Genomic DNA, 23,551 nt, shown 5'->3' on the forward strand with positions numbered 1-23,551 from the left:
CCTGCTAACGGTCGCTCGCCGGGAACTAATAGAGAATGATAAGATAAGCATGAAATCAGCCAGTCATCTTGTTAGCGTGGTAAATTCAGCAGGAATTTATCACGAGAATTTTCAGATAGAACCGCGTGGAGCCAAACCTCACGTGGTCCATTGCTGGCAATAGATTTATTAGTAATAGTATTATTATTATTCCATAGTACTAACAATCATCTTCGTCTCACAGAGCATACTCGAACCAATCTCCAAGATCGTGAGCTACGGCATCCAGAACTTCGTGGTGCGGCTGTCGGTGATCTCTGAGCTGAGCATGGCGTGCGTGCGCGTGTTCAGCCGCGACCGCGACCGCCTGCTGGTGTGCCGGGTGCTGGTCTACGAGCTGGTGCAGGCTCTCCGTACCAAGACCACCGTGCCTGATGATAATCTCTTTGTGTTGATACAGTTCGTGCTACAAGGTAAAGCGCCTTTCTGTTATGTTTTGACAAATCTGTTATTTGTATAAAAATAATGAGGATTTTGAAAATTAAGATATATAAATTAAGATTATTATCCTATTAAATGTAATGCCGTTATCGACTTGTCGTTCGTCGTCAACCAATTGATGTTACAAAGAGCGCCTGATAAAAATGTTATGTTTTGTGTCAGTTATTGTTGTTAGTATTTGCAGAAAATTATAATTTTACTTTTATTTTATTTGCTGCTATACCGTTCATTCCATAGATAGCTTTGTCGGTATGCTTATACTTAGAAGACTATAGGCAGAATACAATTCTGTAGAGTATATCCCCGCGTCTTACCGAGCTCTGTATTTAAAATATATCGTCTGTTATGCCTCGTCTATTACGTCTCGGGAATAAATATAGCGGTGGTGGCGTCAGGTCACGGGTGCCGGCTGGCGCTGCCGGGCGCGCTGGGGGCGGGCGGCGGCGGCGGACTGCTGGCGGCCGCCGGGGACGCGCGGGAGCTGGGCGGCGGCGCCGTCGACTGCATGCGGCCGCACCTGCCCGACATGCTCGACCTGCTGCTCGACCCGCACCTGCTCAACAAGATCAAGGTACGTACCGGGCCGCCGGGGACGCGCGGGAGCTGGGCGGCGGCGCCGTCGACTGCATGCGGCCGCACCTGCCCGACATGCTCGACCTGCTGCTCGACCCGCACCTGCTCAACAAGATCAAGGTACGTACCGGGCCGCCGGGGACGCGCGGGAGCTGGGCGGCGGCGCCGTCGACTGCATGCGGCCGCACCTGCCCGACATGCTCGACCTGCTGCTCGACCCGCACCTGCTCAACAAGATCAAGGTACGTACCGGGCCGCCGGGGACGCGCGGGAGCTGGGCGGCGGCGCCGTCGACTGCATGCGGCCGCACCTGCCCGACATGCTCGACCTGCTGCTCGACCCGCACCTGCTCAACAAGATCAAGGTACGTACCGGGCCGCCGGGGACGCGCGGGAGCTGGGCGGCGGCGCCGTCGACTGCATGCGGCCGCACCTGCCCGACATGCTCGACCTGCTGCTCGACCCGCACCTGCTCAACAAGATCAAGGTACGTACCGGGCCGCCGGGGACGCGCGGGAGCTGGGCGGCGGCGCCGTCGACTGCATGCGGCCGCACCTGCCCGACATGCTCGACCTGCTGCTCGACCCGCACCTGCTCAACAAGATCAAGGTACGTACCGGGCCGCCGGGGACGCGCGGGAGCTGGGCGGCGGCGCCGTCGACTGCATGCGGCCGCACCTGCCCGACATGCTCGACCTGCTGCTCGACCCGCACCTGCTCAACAAGATCAAGGTACGTACCGGGCCGCCGGGGACGCGCGGGAGCTGGGCGGCGGCGCCGTCGACTGCATGCGGCCGCACCTGCCCGACATGCTCGACCTGCTGCTCGACCCGCACCTGCTCAACAAGATCAAGGTACGTACCGGGCCGCCGGGGACGTGCGGGAGCTGGGCGGCGGCGCCGTCGACTGCATGCGGCCGCACCTGCCCGACATGCTCGACCTGCTGCTCGACCCGCACCTGCTCAACAAGATCAAGGTACGTACCGGGCCGCCGGGGACGTGCGGGAGCTGGGCGGCGGCGCCGTCGACTGCATGCGGCCGCACCTGCCCGACATGCTCGACCTGCTGCTCGACCCGCACCTGCTCAACAAGATCAAGGTACGTACCGGGCCGCCGGGGACGCGCGGGAGCTGGGCGGCGGCGCCGTCGACTGCATGCGGCCGCACCTGCCCGACATGCTCGACCTGCTGCTCGACCCGCACCTGCTCAACAAGATCAAGGTACGTACCGGGCCGCCGGGGGCGCGCGGGAGCTGGACGCAAATATTCGTAAAATTGTAGTTGTCACAGTAAAAATATGTGTAATTAATCAATATATTATTCTGTTCCTCAGGGGTCCGTATCGAAGTCGATAGTGAACCGCAATCTGATCTGCCTGAATGAAGACACCCTGGGCGCTATCGTAAAATGTGGCATCGCGCAGTACGTCGCGATGGAGCTGGCATTGGAACATTCCCGCGGCAAGCAAGATCGTGGTCAAGCGGCTCGGCACATGCCTTGGCTTACATCTTCTATGCCTGGGTTTGTATCTCCCAATCACTTATCACATTTCCTCACACATTTGATACAATTATCATTTACCAAAAAAATAATGTCTAAAAGTTGACGCTCTGGTCAAATAGTTAGCACTTGACAGTTTCAATAGCTGCCTCCTACAATCCTTTAATTCGGTGCGCAGGTCGCGCGAGGTGGGCGAGTGTGTAGGACGCGTCCGGCTGGTGTCGTGGCTGGTGATGGGCGCGCTGTGCAACGCACGCGCGCGTCCTCCGCTGCAGCAGCCCGTGCCGCAGGACGCCACCTGCCACATCACCGACCATATACAGGTTGGCTCCGCACTGCATACTCAGCACTCCACATTCCACATTCCGCACTCCGCACTCCGCACACCGCACACCGCACACCGCACACCGCACACCGCACATCGCACACCGCACACCGCACACCGCACATCGCACACCGCACATCGCACATCGCACACCGCACATCGCACATCGCACACCGCACACCGCACACCGCACACCGCACATCGCACACCGCACACCGCACATCGCACACCGCACATCGCACATCGCACACCGCACATCGCACATCGCACACCGCACACCGCACACCGCACACCGCACATCGCACACCGCACACCGAACGTCGCTCACCGAGACTTTCTCGCATAACATATTGACAATATTTGTCAATATACTGTGAATATAAGTTATAAGTCTACCGAGTCTTTTTCGTAGTTATCAGGAAACAGTCTCTATAATATGGGTAATGTCCTGATTACAGACAATAATGTCTTCGTACGTGGAACAAACTAAACCGGCACCACAACGCATGAACGCCCTATTCCATGCGTTCATCCTGTGCCAACTATGGACGCTTTACTTGGAGGAGCTAGCCTCAGCCAGCACACCGAGCAGTGAACCACACAATACTACCATATGCATTCTCCTGGACTTCTGGTGCAAGCTTGTACCAAGTATTCTGCAGGTCACTGTGCAGTCTAAAGTGGTAAGTTTTAATACAAATATACCTGAATAAATGATTGTTCAGAGTTATCGGTCTGTTAATAACTGCTTTTCTAAGGTAGACTTATATAAAATCCTTAGTGAGGTAAATTTTTTGTTTTACGTGTTACTAGATGTATAAATATGTTGCACCTATTTCAGCTAATAAGCAGTTTTTTTCTTCTAAAGCTGAGTTTCTGTCTATTTGACTGCCATGTACCTTACATTGTAGTTAAAATGTAGACCTCTATATATAACGTCTACATATAAGTTGACATTTAAAAGAATGTATCCTGATTAATCGACCTCGAATCACTTGCCAAATATTGCCGTTTCGACTTATAGTTGTATATTATTTCTTTTCGTCCACAGTTGGCTGAAACCGTAAACTTACATTTCCTGAGTCTACTGGAGTCACTATTAGAATGCAATTCGACTGTGCTCAACAAACTGCTGCCTTTGTGGATACCTATACTACACTCGCCACTATTCAACGTAAGGGCCATTTTGTTGTTTTACAATTTTAGAGACCCGAAATAAAATTATTATGGAATTTATTTTCAAATTGATTGTATTGAGACTTCCTACACATTAAGGTTGTATTGGTGAACGTTCTTCCTTCTAAGTGTGGTATTCAAAGTAACAATACTTTATTACTTTTGTTTATGAAGCTATTAGTTACACTGAAACCAACACAGAATATTTGGTTAGTCTACATGGGATTGTAGCTATAGTTGTATATTTATATGCCGACCGGCCACCTTTTAAGCATAATTCAATTTATCATCGCAATTTATTGTTCTATTAAAATATCAATATAAAATTCCACTGCTCCCAAAGTAAACGAAAAGCAGTCTTTAGATAATCAACAGTGTTGCAGGAACATTCAAATATGATAACCGTTTCAATTTGTATGCATGTGTGGAATGTATAAACACGAGAAATTATAAAAATATTGTGACTTCAGCTACATAAGGTAAAGGGCCATATTATGAAACACCTTTTGAGTAGGAGTTGAATATTTTACATTGTTTACAAAAAAAATAGAGTTGAAACATTGAATTTTTCTAAGTTAATAGTTTGCCTGATATCTACTGAAGTGATAATAATTATTATCAAGTGAGTTTTAGTTGAAAATGCTAATAAATTGAATAAAATAACAGACAAGTACATACGGCCGTATTTATGAAACAGTCTAAAGCAACACGTACGGGTGTTCCATCGGGAATGTCCCAAATTATGGAACTCAAAATGAACTGAAGTACTCGCATTAAAAACATTTTTCAGTTACTAATTTATTTATTCATAGTATCAAAAGTTTTATTACTAATTATTAATACAGTTAGATTTAAAAATTATACGAATAAACAAGCAATAAATAAATATTCACTTACAAAGTAAGTATGACAAAAACAGTTTCAAATCTTAGCATTAATAAACAAGATATAAAAACCAAATATACATTAAATTAAACCAAAAATTCAACTATTTCATTTCTTCTTTGATCCTTTGTAGTAATGCGTTCTCTAGTAGCTTTTTCCGTTCATCAGCTATCACTTTTTTCTCATTTAGTAATTGTTTTCTTTTATGTAGCTTTTCTTCTTTAGTTTTACGATCAGTTTCTTTTTTTTAGTCATATTGCATCCATTGATCAGATGTGCCAGCAGAAGGTAGTTTGAGTTTACCTGATGACTCAACTTTAATCTATTTTTTCTTGACTTCAAATTCAACTCAAAATATTAATTCATCACCAACATTACGCTTCAAAATATTAGTTAAATTTAGTCAATTTAAATTACTACTTTCATAAATACCAGAATGAGCTTCAGTAACCATATCTAAGGTTCATTTTATACTATAATTTCATACAGTAATTACCTCAGGAATGGCTGCTTTGTTGAGACTGGGTACTGGTATTTATCAGAGGAGAATATTTATTAGAAGAATGACAATCATTGTTAAGTGTCATGTAATCATTAGTTTTATCATTCGACTTGATTATTAATCAAATTATTTTCTTACTGTTCTGTTCTTTCACTAAAAATTCAAATTTACCAACGTCACTTCTTTGACAGTTAGTTTATTTATTTCAGGAAAACCAACCAATATCAAATTATAAAAATTATACCAAACAATTAAAAATAAAAATAACAATATAAAATAAATCTATAGAATAAAGATATCAAATTCTATAAAAAAAATGTATCTACCTACAAAAATTATTAATTTAAAAACATCTATAAAAATGTGATATGTAGGTGCTTCGTAAAAATTTTGAATTAAAGTGTTATTAATTTTTTCAGGCAGGTTTTCCACTTAAGTATATGTTTTAATTAATATAAAACAATATTTATCATCCAGCTTATTCATTTTTGAGGTTAATTTTTCATTTTCATAGAATTTTACAATCTATGTACATATTTAAATGCAAATTTTTAGAAATATAATCTGTTCTAACGTAAATTGCTTTGTTGTAATTAATTAACAATGATTAACACGAAATTAACTAAATATTGTCCACTTTTTGCTGTTTCATAATTACGGACAACTAAGAAAATCGAATGTGAGGGGGATGTGGAACACTGAATATACTGTTCCATAAATACGGTCTGTTTAGAAATTTTTGCGGCAATTATGAAACACCTAAATAAAAAATAAATACCTTATTAAAGTACTTTAAATTCATTATCAATCAATAGATAATATGTCAAACTTTTGATTGACATGTTTCAAGTATTTTTGTATCATTGACAAATATTTCAAATAGTTAAAACAATTGTGATGACACGTGTCATTCTCTAACTCTAAAAGACAGTCTTTTTTCATGCAACCTGACACGGGCATTTCATCTATTTTTTTTTCTATACATTTTAAGGTGTTTACAAAAATAAATTAATTTAATCAATAAATAGGTTATTAAAGATCATAAAGATAATATTATAAATACTGAATACGTTAGAAATTATTTGTAATTCGGATTTTTATCACTTGTTTCATAAACTAGTACAATGTTCCATAATATGGCCCTTTACCTTAACAAGTTGCACAAATAGTTCAACAAATACTTGATGTACGAACAGATGCCGCGGCACGTGGAACAGCGGCTGGACACGTGTCGAGCGGCGCGGCCGTCCGCCGTGCGCACGCTGCCGCACGTGTCCACCACACAGAACGCCACCACCACGCACGCCACCACACACTCCACCACACACGCCGCCACGCCGCACGCCACCACGCACGGCGAGCACGCCGCGCACGCAGCCCAACGTCGTCTACACCGTCTGCTAGCCAAGATGGCGCAGCTCGAGCTGCAGCCGCATAGCTTCTACTTCATATAATTGACACCGCATACGTTATTTCACCCTGGTAGGCAGTACAAGTAATCAAACCAGTTACACTCACAGCATCAGCCAAGTTCCTTTTGCCCTGAATGTACTGTGAGGTACTGTTTCTGTCTAATTCATAAATAAATTACGTTACGGTGAAAGTAGTATTAAAGGCTCATTTCTTTTGTTATTTTTAAATATCTGTTCACTTAAAAATAAATAAAAAAGCTAGTACAAGTAAAGCTGTACTCTTTCGAATATGTCTTGAAATAAATAAACATTATTATTATTATTTATATATACATTTTATATATCAATCTTTGACGAGTTGATAATCTCGTTGCGGGTGAAAATCACCAAACAATGACAACTATTATTTTACTATTATTTATTTTGTTATAAATAAATTTTATATTAATCAAACTTTATAAATATTTGATACATTCGGAATGAGGATTTAGCCAAGAAGAATAAACAAGACACCTGCATGTTGATTTATTATAGGAATGTTATACAACTTTACATTTTTGAAATTTTGCATGGTATACAAACTGTCAAATAGCTATCAAATGGGATGTAGCAGCATTTTATACAATAAATATTGTCACTCCAGAGAGGTTTTTACGAAAAATACAACCTATAACCATTTTCAAAATTCTCTCTATATCTATGCCAAAATTCGTCACAATGAATTTAGCTATTTAGGCATGAATGAGTAATAACTGTCGTAACAAAATAACATCATTATGTACCTGTGCTATTGCATCCAGAAATTACTTATTAAATGTTAGTTTAAGTAATACCTAGTTTATTTATATTTTAGCCAAATATTTGCCAAATAATATTGTACTTTGTTAGAAATAATATTGTTGTCAAAATAAATATATAAACAAATATATTTTTTGTGTTTCTATTACATCCCTGCACGTTAGTGATCAAATTTGAAAATCTCAAGGAATGTAGAATTCTTAATAATCATTTTCATTAAATACTTTTTGTAAATTACATAATAGGTATGAAAATACTTCAGTATTCATGTTAAAATATATAATTTTAAACGAAATATTTTCACAGCGGGCGGGGGGCGGGGGAGGGCTGATTCACCCGAGTAGTATACCGGGTACGGGACCGAATATACGCTATATTCGGTCCCATACCCGGTGCCCCATAAGGGGTCACTGATGGCCAGAGTCCAATCGCTTTAATTCCGAAATAACAATAATTCCTGGATACATCACACAGAGACGTCTAGCTCAAATTATGTAGAGCTTGTATTATGGATACTAAAAACGTACAAAACATATCTTTAAACTTCTACTGGAAGGTCGTCACTTCGAATCTGGCCAACACTGAAAATCCTTGTGTGAATTAATATGCCGCGACCATCGGTAAACGATTCAATATACCGCTTTACTTCCGATGGTCGCGAGTTCGATTCCTCGCACTGTGCGATCATTTGTATTCATGAGTATGATGTATCGGTCTGGGTGTTTACTATGTATATTAAGTATATATGTTATCTGTGATATTAAGTATATACCTATTAACAAAAAAATCGATTAATATCAGTTGTCTAATACCCAACACAAAGTCTGCTTACCTTCGGACTAGATGACGTTGTGTGAATTGTTCAGGGGTATTATTTTTATATTATATCTACTTGGTATTGTAATATACCTATTAAATATTTCTAATGAGTCTTTCAATAGACACTTATAACTTGCATAACACGGAATCAATAACATTTCACCGAATGATAATGCGTCTAATTGAGCCTCTGTATTCGCGACCCACGCTGTCTGCCCGTCTACCAGACAATAAGCAGTACACTAATTAGTCTACAGCCACCTATGACCTGTCTGACCGTAATGTCACTCTAGAAAGTTGTAAAATCCATTAGATACCTACATTGATATGATAGATTACATGCAATTTATGTTGTGCTCCAATTATCTTCATCGTCATTAATAGTTCATTCTAAATTTCATCAAATACATACATTTGTATTCCCCTTTGGATGGCTAACGAGCTGACGGCCGATTGAAAAATGGAATTTTTTTTATTAGGGATTTTGGACTATTGTCAGGTTCTAAGACCTGTACACAGCGACCATCATATCTATGAATCTATCTAATGTACTTGCCTTTTAAAGTTCGCTATATAGACCCGTCAGGGATCCAGCTCTGGCATAGGCGCTTGCAGGTCCATCGTGTCGTTTCTATTGGGCAAAAATTCCCCACACCACCCCGTCATACCTCCGGCGGGGTGAAAGTCTATTGAAGATTTTCTACACGTTAAAAAAAACGTCAGGTATAAGAATCTTTCACTCGCAGTATCTAATATAACGTGAACGAGTAACTTAGGCTACTTTTATTATAGAAATTTTACTCATTATGATAATAAAAAAAATCCACGCGGACCAAGTCGCAGGTTAAGCTCGTCAAATATAAATCTAAGAATAGGTCTGAATGGAAATGGAGCTAAAAACTGTTATTATACACTCGTATATAATAGCGAGTATGGGATGTCTAAATTCTGACTGTGCCGGTAACTATAAGCAATAAATACCTGGTATTCAGTATTTTATAATTAAAAGACCCTAAACTTAAATTTAAACCTAGGAAATCTCCTTGGTTCAAGTTTAAATTTAATCCTAGGGCCATTTTATATTTTTCACGTAAAATTCCATATAAACAGACCGTTGGCAGCCACATCGTGGGAAAAGTAATGTTTCTCATCTCTGCAACTTGATCGAATACAAAACGACAATAATTTAGAGCGAGCCAATCTAAATTGATCTGTGGGATCTTCCATTAATCATACTTGCTATTGAATAAGGTACATTTTTCAATTCTAAACATAGTTCTAAGCGTGTATTGTAAGTGGTCAATAAATCAGTAATTTGGTGATGTAACTAAATCGAAGTACTACACCGTAAGCGTAAAATTAAGTACCTACGTACGTACACAGTGAAAATAGTTACGATTGTAAAACGCATTACTTAGAATTCGAAACGCATCATATTTTAAGCTTTACTATAATTACGTGAAGACTTAAAGTTTATAGAAAAATATAATATTTTCAATTTACTACTAGACTTTGGTGACTAAATTAAAGATTAGTGGAAATAAAAATTCGTATAAATTTGTACTTGTGCCATATATAGATCCAAATTAAAAAAAAAAAACTGTTTAGGATTTTAATATAAATCTCAAACACTTTTTTTATTATTATAGTCACAATTGCTCCACTTGTTTTCCCTTAAAGTAATTTTAGATGCGGATGCCTCCATCTTGTAGTATCTGTGACGAATTTGATTCTAGGTTGAAATATATTTCTGGAGGGGTCGTATTATACGTATACCTACTGAGGAGTGATATTTCATTTTTAATCGGCTTTAAAATTTTCGGCTACTAGGGTTCAATGAGAACATAAGTTTTGTTTTTTAACCTGTCGTCGTCAACCATCAGATACCGACCGCTTGTTTGCCATTATGTTTCACAAAAAAAAAAACAAAGCAGTTAGTTTTAATCATAAATATCTAGTCGAATAAGTAAATTATAAGAAACAACACATGAATCTCGCAACACATGAACTTCGTAAAGTAATTGCTTGTCTATTACTGGCTATGTATTGTTAACGGTCAAGGCTGAGTTTAACCATCGACAATAAAGGATTGACAATTTCTATACTTAATTATCGCGACCGTAACATTTGTCGCGTAGGTATAGAACGTACATCCATACTCATATCGTATCTATTAAAATGTGTCTGTCTGTTTGTTACATTTTCTAGACTAAACGCCTGAACCCGTTAATGAAATTTTACGTAATGATAGATCGTATAACGAGAATAGAGACAGACTTTTATTTAAAAAAGAGCAGACGAAGTTACTTTGTACTGCTTACTAATAACTATACCTAAAGGTGTTTGTTTGAACTCGTTAATTATATCTACCAATCCCATTTTTAATATAGACTAATAGCCCAATTTTCTGGCAAGGTAATAGACTATTAAACATCATACTGCGAATCTTCGTAGCCGTTCATAAAGAAAAATGCACATTAACGAAAAACAATGGAATTGTAAGCATAATAATAAAGTACATTAACTAAATTAATCGCGATAATGTAATATAATGAGTGGTTTATATTTTTAAATATGTATTATATAATGAAGCTGTCTTTCGAGGCGATGCAGTGGGTGGCGGCAATTTTATTTTTAATTATACAGCGGGTAAAACCTCGATGCAAAACTAGTCACACGCCGCCCACGATGCCTAGTGAAATTGGGTGTGAGCAGACACAATACAAGTTTAATACTGACACTTTGGACGCAATCGCCACAAAACGCGTTCATTAGACATCCTTTGTGATTTATTGTGCAATTTTTTTATGTTTCTACAAGCGTAGGCTTCAGTTACGGTTATGTATTGTTTGCTTGGCTCCGATAACTAAACTCAGCTTTGTATTATGTTCTTTTACTAGAGTGGCACCTATACGAAGCAGGTATTCACCGTCTTGAAGAGTCCAAGGTTGTATTTCTCGATGTTCCATTTTGTAGCAGTACGGATTAAAAATGATGACTCCAATCTCTCTGTGGGGATATGTACAATTTCTACGAGGTACCTAAGGATAAAATTCGTCGGGTATTAAAAGGTGTTCGGTAATAAAAAGGAGAAGGCAATATCAATTTATGCAGATCTTATTCGTACTCTTCTAACATTATATCGCGTTAATAAAATATTAATATTATAAACGCGAAAGTGTATGGATATATGGATGTATGAATGGAGAATTGATATCAGGAGGCTTCTGCGCTTCTTACAGGAGCTTGGTTAATTACTATAGTAATCTCGCTTCTACCACAGATAACATAATATTACATACATACATATGTATAACTACGGCATAACTACGTAAATGAGAGGCCAAATGGCGAAAATATACAATACAATACTTATTTTTCATGAAACCTAATATATAACACTGTCTGCAAAATGATTATATGATCCATATAGGTACTTACAAGATAATTATATTTCAACAGACATATATTATAGACATAGTGGATTTCAAAATGAAGTGTAGCAAATTCTTTTAAAAGGCCCGTGTTCCCTATGCTTCGAAATTCAGGTCTAAAGTTATAGTTATAAAAAAAAACAACGCTTACAAACAGTCAATCTTTTACTTGGTTTACTACAAAAACTTTTATTGCAGTTTTAATAAACTCATTTGTTATATATTTTTAATGAATGATAATGGAATAGTGTACCCGCCTACGCTTACGGTTTACGCTAGCGGGGCACCAGTGGACGATAAAAAAATAGACATGAAGTCAGTTAGCCCATCGTGACAAATTCACGAGAAAATTATCATGATGGTTTCCAGAGGGAACCGCGTGGAAGTCAGCCTGACATGGTACATTGCTAGCAATAGGGTCATCAGTCCACATTACTAACAATTCCCTTTCCCCTCTGCATGCAATATTCGTTGTGTACACGTCATTTAAAGCTAATGAAATAAGAAAATGAACAGAAGAATTCTGTTAATAAGATCAGCAAATAAAAAGCACACGAATCGCAGCTTCCCGCAAAATGGCGGCGGCAGCGCTTGCGTCACTACAAAAATGGCATAATAACAATGATTACGACGCACGCGCACCTTCGCCGATCTACGGGATCCGTGTCAACGCTTGTGAATTTTCGTGTATAGTAACGTAAACATAGTAATGTCGATAAAATAGAAAATTAATTATACTTTTTCCTTTTATCATTGTTAATATCTCTAGGAATTGTATTTCTGTAAATACATATTTTTTATCATACAATATATATAGCTATTACTTCAAATTACTGAAAAGGATAACAAATTCAAAATATAGTACCCAATTTTTATAATTTGCCTTAATTAGAATATTGATCTTTTGTTAAATATACATATTAATTTATTTTAATTTTACAACTATTTACCATTTACAAATATAATGACTTGATATAATTACATTATGCAATTATTATAACTCTTAACAAATTAGGTAATAAAGATGGACAGTTTTCATTTTGTTGTATTAAACTGTTTATAAAATAAAAATAAAGATTTATGGACATGCAAACAGTCATATTGCAAATCTCCTTTTGCCTTTAATTGATTTCACAACTGAAAATGATACAATCACAGATTAACGGATAGGAGTTTTATTCTATCGATATATTTGTATGGCACGGTACCATCACTATGCGTTCCCACATCTGGAAGGTGAGTAAAATAATAGACAACACGTTTTTGTTTCTATGTAACGAGATCACAGTTTCTTCTGTGTATTTACATACTTGGCAGCACGCAAATATCTATGTATGCTGTAGATTATGGATATAGATATAATAATTAGGTCTTTCACAGCTATTATTGCACTGTTTTTATATAGTAATTCACAATACGTTTTCATACGACAAGAATGGCACTTAAGAAAACAAACTGACGGTTTAAATCATGGTTAATTAAAATATAAACAAAATATAAAGAAAATAATTCAATCACTAACAAATTGTAACTAAGAATAATATTGATTATGTCAGCTTTCAAATAAAAAAAAATCGCATCAATATCAAACAATTCGTTTAGGAGTTACGACGTTACAAACTTACACTCAGTAACGTTAATCTTAGAAATAAACTTTTTGCGTCGGGGTTTAAAAATAGGATATATACCTATGTTGTCGTGGACTGTATTAATATATACAGATTAGATTAAAATGTTACCGAACACTGTGGTTATATGCTGAGTCCATTCGCCTTTCCCTGTGAAGAAAAAACCGAACCAAAAAAAGAACAGAATAGAGAAGTAAATATTGTAATTTTGTATATATTTAAACACATGTTACGTTAATATTATTGCAATGATATAGACTAAGTATTGTAAGTAAACAAAAAACGCATAAGTATTTAGACTAAAATTGACTTTGTATTCTGACTTTGTACTTTAATAGTAATTTATGTAATCAGTACATTTTCAAAAGAGACCCAAAAATACACATGTTATGACACACGTTCGTGCCTGGTCTCTAAATCATAGCCGTTGACTCCTGGTGAATACATCAATATGAGCTGACTGACCCGACATCACTTTCATAATATCCTACGCCGCTGGTACATCTCCAGCGTATATAGACATTCATCTATAAAAAAACATGACAACCCTATCTATCTATCTATCAGCCATGGCCATTATTATTAATTTTGTCTATAATTACTAAGTAGACTTCACAAACATAAGAACAAGAAAATTGATGCCTTAGTGATTCATCTTATCTACAAACTAATGCTATCTGTTCAACCTTGAATAAATTAAAAGGATGACATACATATGTCTATCCAATTAAATCTTATAAATACTACATAGCACAGCACGAATTAACACTCATGTACCAAAACGTATAACACTATTAAATAAACAATTACGGGTATACCGTGTCTAATTGTGACCGACGGACAGACGACAGACATGTGTCAGTGTGATTAGCTGGCAAATATTGTTTATTGTCCTTGAACTATTGAGAAATGTAACCATTATTATCTCTTACTAGCTGTCCCGCGCAACTTCGTCTGCGTCATATAACACCCCGTTTTTAGAACATTTTTCTTTTCTGCTCCGCTCCTATTAGTCGGAGCGTGATAATATATATACTATACTCTTCCTCAATAAATTGGCTATCCAATACTAAAAATTGTTTTCAAATCGGACCTTTAGTTCCTAAGATTAGAACGTTCAACTATACCAACAAACAAACTTCAGCTTAGTAATATTAGTACAGACATATTTATGTTGTTTAAACACAATGTCGTCAGAGATGTTGCGGTGTAACTAATGGAAAGTCAAGCCATAGATAAAATAATAATGTAATAATTAATAATAATGAAAACCGCAATCATTTGGTTTAATTGGCCAATAGCCTGTGGGGTTAAGATAGCCACTTTACGTAAATCATAATTATTATGATTTATCTCGAACTGTGTAGTCAGAATATTAGAAAAGTGTCTATATTAGTTTATATATATATTAATATTATATAATTTAAATATTTTGTATAAAATTAGCGTTTAGTATAATAATTGTTTTTTTTTTAATAATAATTTTAGATGCGTCTACACATGCAACATGATATAAACAATATTTTTGTATGTAGTTTGATTATATACACAATGTGCATCAATATAAAGAACAACAAATCATGCAACGTCATCTTCTTTCGATTCAATGGCAACTAAATGTTTTTATTCGAGAAAGTTGCCACATGGTCAGATAGTGTCGCATTTTGTAAGTCTTCTTTTGTACAGGATTATGGGCACAAAGGACAGGAGTAGGTGATCTTTCACCAAGTTGTACCTGCAGCGGTCCAGCTGGGATCGCAATATATTGAAAGATTTCCAAGTAGACCCTTGCAGGTGCCTGAAGGCAGGTTATCATTATCATCTTATCATGTAACGTGATATAAACAGTATTTTTAACGTAACTAAATAAAATATATATGTAATCTGATGACCCACCTGATAGAATGTACCAGACATACTCGTATATGATAAACAGCACCCCGAAACCTCATCAAATAACGTGACACCTCTCATGTGTTTATACTCAGGAGGACTGTTGTTATGTATACATACCCTGTAATTTCACTGCTAAATCACCGTTCATATTAAAACACAGCTTACAAAGCAATATACAGCTTGCTTTGTAAGCTATGTTTGACATAAGTGAGACTGGGGTACTAATGCAGTCCATCCATAGCAAATTCTTGTGTTCCTTTAGTCAAGGTTGATTTTAGTTAATTATTCATAAATTGCTTTCCTTAATTGTACAGTAGGTAGTTAAGTTCACATTCGGCACATTAAGTATGGCCTCTGTTGGACACAATAAGCAGAATAGAAGAGAGGGGAAGGGGTTCATTATTTTATAATTTAAAATATGTATATGTATATCGACACGTAGTTAGTTATTTAAATTTTAACTGTTACAAATATACATCAGGGAGACAGTTTTTGTCATTCGAACACAAAAATTGCATTAATAGCAATTCCTACTGTAAAATACTTTACAGGAAATGTGTTTTCAGGGTGTCGCCTGTTTGCCATGGGTGAAGACTCTTTGTCTCGTCTACGTCACTTGCACCACAGACCTCGAAAGAAATCTCCCTAAGAAGATATTAAATTTAAGTAGGCGTATACGAAAATTGATGCCTACTGTTACCTTTTTCCATCGCCAGGGAATTTATCCGCACTCTCTAGAGAACCCAAGTGGTCTCGGACAGTACTGTTTCAGGAGATTCCCCCGCGTACACTTAGATCGTGGAATGAAATATGCAGATGGACTCTTGAAAAACATGCTACATAGTCTCGTGAGAAAACGAGACAATTAACATTTTATAATTAGCATTTATCTTGTTGTAATATTTGATTAATAAAATTGTACAATATTTAATACAGTTCGTCATTTTTATATTCAGAAACAGTATAATCTTAATTAAATGATTTTAATGAATAGATGGTCACGCAAAAACTACTGAACGGATTTTGATAAAATTTATATAATTAATTTTATAAAACCGCGGGCACAGCATTAACATTTTATAATTAGCAATCTTTTGAGTAATCATTAATAATTAACAATAAATTTCGTATACATTATTTAATATTTTTTCGTCTTTTAATGATTTTAATGAAAGTGGTAAATGATTTATATAATTAATTTTATTTAGGTGCGGTTTATATTATGTTTATTGTGGTTCAGTGTTGCCAACAGTGAACCGCCAATGTCGCATAATTAAATAAGGAAATATTAAATAAATACTGTCATTATAGAAATTATATTAATATTGCGTACGTATGCCCTTGATGTTGAAAACGTCGTGACAATTACATTGTGTACAATAATTATAAATGCTTAATTGTATTTGGCAAAACATTTGTGTACAGTAAAATAAACTTTATTTCTATTACAATAGAAATTTTAGTACATCGCACTGTGGAATAAGACTTGTCGTACAACTGAACAAAATACGTAGTTCTTAAATCGTAGAAAATAAAGTATATTTTCCTTTTGAATTTGAAATTAGTGCTATTGTGGTTGAAGTTTAGTAGATGGGTTGGCGAACTATTATTACGCACAGATGTCGAAATAAGCTTTTAGGAATAATAGAAATGGTCTACGCAAGCCGCGGTTATTATATAGAAAAATGAATGTACTTAATTTTATTTTTACATTTCAGAGAAAATAGAGAATTAAGTCGAAGTGTAATATGAGATTTGAAAACAAAAAACAAATTGTACAAAAAATGAAAGAACGATGACTACTACTATTTATTTTGTTACTAGCTAACTCGCGCAACTTCGTCTGCATACACTTACATGACATTTACCATTATATTTAGCTCAATTTACATAATATTTTTTAAATTATAGCCTATGTGTTATACATATTACTATAAAGTTTCATCAAAATCTGTTCAGTATTTTTGCGTGTAAGAGTAACAAACATCCATCCATATTCACAGACTTTCGCGTTTAGAATATTATTAAGATTATTATTCAACCAGAGATTTTTTATAGCAGAAAGACAAACATACGGTATTCCTGATGATATGTTATCATCGTACGTCATGAGTACATGCAATAATCAGAAGAATTGCAAGAGAGTTGCTGGCCTTTAAAGAATAAGTTCTTTTCATGAAGGTTTAATTTCAAGACGACCTCGGTGGTCTAGTGGTTTAGCAGACCGCTTTCCGTTCGATGGTCGCGGGATCGATTCCTCGCACGACAAAAACATTTGTATTCATGAGTATAATTGTTTGTGTCGGTCTGGGTCTTTTCTATGTATAATATGTATGTATTTACGAAAAAAAAACTATCTATGTATTTGTATCAGTTATCTAGTACCCATAACACAAGCTTTAGCTAGCTTAACTTGGGTCTAGATGACGCTGTGTGAATTGTCCTGAGATGATTATATTATTATATAATATCATATTTGTTCGGAAATAGAATTCTTGATTATTATTCACATTTATCTATAGCAAGTCGCAAGCAGTTCTGGGAAAAACGTTACAGCCATTCATCCCGCAGATTTGTATAATATGTATGTATTTACATGAAACTCAGCTCATATTCTTTTCAAATATTGTTTACAATAATACAGATTCATTTTTAAATTCAAATTTGGGAGAATATATATAGCATATAGATATTTATAACATCGATAGTTAAAATACGTCTGACTACCCCAACTAAGACTACTGATATGAAAGTACATTTATTAACTACAGTTAGATGGAAATTCCCAAAACTATACCACCATACAGTTAATTTTTTTTATCATAATTATTAACGAAAATTCCAACTAACGAGCAAGTGATGGTACATTATTATTATCTACAGTTGGGTGGAAACTCCCAAAACTACACCACCCACAACAATTTATTTTTATCATACTTATTACCGAAAAGGAACATGTGAACCATATATGGCGTTAGTCATGATCACAGGTCATGATTATATCCTTATTGTCATTTTCTGTGAACATCTAATTAAAGAGATTATGATACATAGACAAACCTACAGCCAGAAGCGGTAAGCGGAACTTATATAACATAGATTGAAACGTGAGATTGAACCTACTTTTTGTTTGACCGTACTTCATTCTATAGAATGCAAAACATGTCACAACTACTAACATCTTCATTGTCCCAATATTTTATGTAATAAAACTATTTTATATACTTAGGTGATATTTTAATTATAATAATACTAGCTATCGCGGCAAACGTTGTTTTGGCATATAAATTAATAACGCTATAAAAATTAAGGGTTGGTGATAGAAGGGTGAAAATTTAGGGTTGTACATATTTTTAATTCTACATAATAAAAAAACAACAAAAAAAAATTGTCGAAACAACGAAAATATTTTTTTTGGATTGATTATTTTTTATGCCCCTAAGTGTTAAGGGTGAGGCCCTTAACACTTAGGGGCATAAAAAATTATATATAAACCTATTCTTAGATCTACTGAATATACATATAAAATATCATCAAAATCAGTCAAGCCGTTTTGGAGGAGTATAAACACGAAACCTGTGACACGAGAATTTTATATATTAGATAGTTACATAAAATAACATTAATTGTCGTAGAATTAACTGTTAAGATTCTCTTCTCTTTATATATTTATGTCTCGTGTCCAATTTAAATGCATTCCAAATATAATAGATTACAAAAGTACTATTAAAAATGCCTCTAATAGTAGTCTATTTAAATAAATGTCATTTCTATTTAGTACTAAATAAGAATGAAGATGGAAAACTTGCCTATAAAGGCTAACAATTAGGCGTTATACTCGTTGAAGTTGACGTAGACGTTAGGATCATAGGCGAGACCTGAGGTATTTGCCCTCCGAGTAAATATATATACATATATATATATACAAAGGTGTAAAATAAAGCATCCCGAGGTCTTCTTTTACTCCTTTGTAGGATCTAGGTCGAGCTACGTCCACATAAACGGGGTGAAAGTTATCAGATACATGCAGATTTCTTTCGTTTTATTATCATCACATCCATCCTTTTCAGGACTGATTAAAATTCAGCGCAGTAAGCCGAACGTTATTGGGTTTATTGGGCAAATTACTTGTTGACTACTTTGTGTTTTTTTATACCTGTTGATTTTAAATTAATCAAGTTTGGCAATAAAAATCTGTATCTATTTTTATTTTCAAATGTTAAAATCTGCCGTTTTTAACCCTTATCATCTTACAATGTTGTATCATTTAATTATATTACAAATAAGGGTAGAGGGTGTAGTAATGCTAGTTATTGGATCTGACTGATACTTTACTAACACTGTAGCAGTCACATATTTAAAAACAGAATTACTGAATATATTATTTTGAAATAGCTGAAACCTCTTGAGTATCTCTCTCCCTCTCCATCTCTCTCTCTCTATCTCTCTTACACACACACTGCAAGTAAATTATGATAAGCTCAAGTTGATACCTTGTTTGATTCTCATTTTGTAATATGTAATTCCAATAATTGTAAATTGTAAGAGGACGGAACTGCTACCTAAAATACCTTAGTTTAAACTATATATAGTATGGTAGATCATCACTTAAGTACTAGGGAACAATTTAAATTGTAAATATTGAATGCAAAAATTATTACTACTATTATTATATAAAGAAATAATTTAGTCGTTGGTTGAAAGTAGAAACACACAGTGTATCCTAAATATGGTATGGTCTGTTTACAAGAATTACACAGCATTTCTAGGAGCCAGTTAGATACATCAATCAGAGCTATCTGCTTCAATCACTGCACCCGTAGGCGCAGCTCGTTACGTTGCATTGTAGCCGGGTCACAGGTTCATACCGTAAATGCAGGATGTTGAACGGACGCGATTTCACTTTTTGCATGTATCAAATTTATAACGTTAGAGGACTTTTTTAAATAAGGAAATAAAGCACATCATTTCAGTACAAGTGAAGGAAAACTGGGAATAAAATATTAAACTAAATCGCTCGGCTATAGAGGTAGTAATATGCCAATACCCTCCTTTTATGGGGAGAGATTTGTGCCCTACAGTGGGACGGTAGTGGGTTGTTATAATATTATTATGACAATAGTAATTTCGCATAGATTTATTCAAGACATTCCAAAGTATACATAATTTTACAGCTCTAGGTCAGTTGAACTGTTGTTCCTGACATGATAATCATCATATTAGGAACAAGAGTTTCAGATTCCTGATATACCGGAAATGCTGTCAGATGCTGTTAAATTTGCAATAATAATTGTATTGTATATTTCTTTCAAAATATTATCCATACTGTGTGTTACTATTTCTTAAATTTAATGTTGATAGGAGGATACATGTAAAAATAACTAATTTTACCTTTATTATTTAAACAAATGGACGCAATACTTAATTTAAATTATATTTAAAAAAAAACATTAAATTAGTAATATTCTGTTAATATTTCTCTATTAAATCTTCAATATATAAATTATATTATTATTAAAAAAAAAGAAAAAACTCACTCAATATTGTACTACTTTTAATAATTTAATTCTGCAACATTCTGATGTTGGTCGTAGCATAGTGTTATAAAGCCCAAAGTCTTGCTCAAAAATATGGCTATCCAGCCGGAGATTAAGTACTCCGAACCTACAAATAATACCTATTTATAATATTAGTAATAGATAAATCGTATTAATGCATCGTGGGTACGTAATATTTTGTTTGGTAATCCACGGTTTAAATAAAATTTCTTACTTCTACTCTACTTGTCCAACAATTTCTATCTATTCAAACGAGTATTGTTAGCAACTACGTTACGTAATCAAGCAGTTGTGTTCCAAACAAGCCGGCCTAACTAAACTGACGGAACCTACCACCTAATGCCTAGCTAACAGCATTTGAATGACATTCATAGAATCTTATCCTTTAATCATACAAGCTATTATTCATCGTTTATAATCTGGGAAACTCCTTTATTTGTTTGCGAAACTCATAATTACGAGGACTGAACAAAGGATCGAGATTATTCATTTATTTATTAGTTCTTATAACTAATTGACGTTATTTGCACACATTATTGTTTTAATATTAATGGAGCTATTTAATTATTTTTATTTGGTGTTAATTAGGTATATTAGAGCAAGGTGGTAAGACAATTACAGATAGATAACAATAAACCCTGGATATATCACACAGAGACATCGAGTCTCAAATTACATAGAGCTTGTATATATTATATTTTTTAAGCTTTTTAATTTTAGGTTGTAGTTGTACAATAAAGTTATGTAAATGATATAATTAGTTTGTTATAAGTTACATTACAATGTCAATACAATGTCACGTACCGACAATTGGTCTTAGGAGCTTATATAATATGTATTATAGACACTAAAAACAGATTAAATTTTTTTTAAACTTCGACTGAAAGGTCGTCAGTTCGAATCTAGCCAACATTGTCAATTAATATGCCGCTGCCGCGACAATCGCGTCAAATGTTTGTATCAATTAATATGCTGCAACCATCGTAAGTATAGCGGTTTAGCACACTGCTTTACTTCCGATGGTCGCGGGTAGTATTAACTAATGTTTGCACCTTTCAAGGATTAAAGAAGTATGATTGTTTGTATTGGTCTGGATGTTTTCTATGTATATTATGTATGTATTTACAAAAATATGTATCTAAGTATTTATGTATATCAGTTCTCTATACTACCCATAACACAAGCTCTGGTTGGGATTAAATGGCTATATTAATTGTCCTCTACTTTACTCTCTGTTGATGGAAACACTGATTTTCCTTATTTATTCTTATAGGTCAGTCTACTATTTAATTACTTAAAATTTTGTATATTTGTTTGCAAGAAAAGCTTTGTTTTGCCAACTTACATTTCTGATTCTTCAATAATGCTACGTTGCATTCAAATATATCGAGTAAAATATTGAAACGTCAATTATTGGCACGACCTCTATCTATCCCAATTGGATAATAGTCGTAGTAATCTTGTTATGTTTGCATGCCCTAACAGAGTCCATAGTGATCTAAATGTACCAAATGTCTTTCACTGTAAACATTATGGAATGCAATAAATATTGAGTATTGAATATTATTATAGAAAATATTCAAAGCAATATAAACAGACATGCAAATACATATATATGGTAGATCATCAATTGATACGAACAAGCTGATGATTCAAATATAAATACTTAAAAAATATAAACAAATAGGTAAACTTTAAGATTCAACTACCTCCATTTTTCTTACACTAGTATGGTTTGCTTTGTTACCATCAGTTGGTTTCATCCACACTCTGGGAAGAAAAAGGAATCATGACATAAATACTCTTCCTATAGATAAGTACAAGTTACATAGTAATTGTTAATCTATTATATAATTATGATCTTCTATTTTTACTTAAGTTATCTATATACTTAACTTACCGAATAAGTAATCAGCTGGTACTAGACTTTCAAAAATTAGCTTTTAATATGTACATATAACTAATCATAGACAATAAATATTGTTGTAAGAGTAAAATAAATACAAAATGAGTAATAAAAAAATCACGAATTTAATTTTAAAATATATCTTGTTGAAAATCTCATGAAACAATGTAGTAGTATTAAAAACTGTATGAAGTTTAAATCTAACGTGTCCATATACTATAGATGCTAAAATAGAGAACATAAATTGAATGCAATATATTTTATTTAATAGGTCCTTCAACCTTGATTAAAAGTACCAATTATCTTAAACTTTCCACCAATGCCACTCAGGCATACTGTCGCTTATGTTTGCCTAATAAAGTGAACTGATCATCCTTTCCCATCTCAACCCCACCGAGTCGTGAGGCTGCGCGCGCGCTGCACCGCGCAGTCTTCGCCGGCGACCGTCCGCCGCGTGCGCATCTTCACACGCGTTAAGCCGTAACGCTCTCGGTATTCTATTTTTGAATTTCATAATTGAAATTTAAAAATCAACCGTCTTGCACTTTCAAACTGTTTTGTTTTTAAACAATTTTTTGAATTTTTTTTAGACCTATATAAAATTTGAAATTGGAATTGTTATAGATTTAAATATTATTTTTTATTTATTCATCATATTAACT

The 23,551-nt window shown here is 35.5% G+C and overlaps 1 protein-coding gene across 1 annotated transcript in view; it reads left to right on the top strand.

Moving 5' to 3' along the window:
- LOC131852169 (protein unc-79 homolog) overlaps window positions 1-7,003 on the top strand; it is a 57,498-nt gene extending 50,495 nt beyond the window's left edge. Inside the window, 7 exon segments of the mRNA XM_059202810.1 lie at window positions 224-452; window positions 876-1,051; window positions 2,384-2,571; window positions 2,729-2,873; window positions 3,334-3,558; window positions 3,927-4,049; window positions 6,635-7,003. Of these exon segments, the coding sequence (XP_059058793.1) occupies window positions 224-452; window positions 876-1,051; window positions 2,384-2,571; window positions 2,729-2,873; window positions 3,334-3,558; window positions 3,927-4,049; window positions 6,635-6,892 (1,344 nt within the window). The 3' untranslated portion in view covers window positions 6,893-7,003.
- The last annotated feature ends 16,548 nt before the right edge of the window (window positions 7,004-23,551 follow it).

This window comes from Achroia grisella, unplaced genomic scaffold (genome assembly GCF_030625045.1).
Source record: "Achroia grisella isolate CSIRO2021 unplaced genomic scaffold, CSIRO_AGI_Agris_v1 utg840, whole genome shotgun sequence".
In the NCBI taxonomy this organism is placed as follows: Eukaryota; Metazoa; Arthropoda; class Insecta; order Lepidoptera; family Pyralidae; genus Achroia; species Achroia grisella.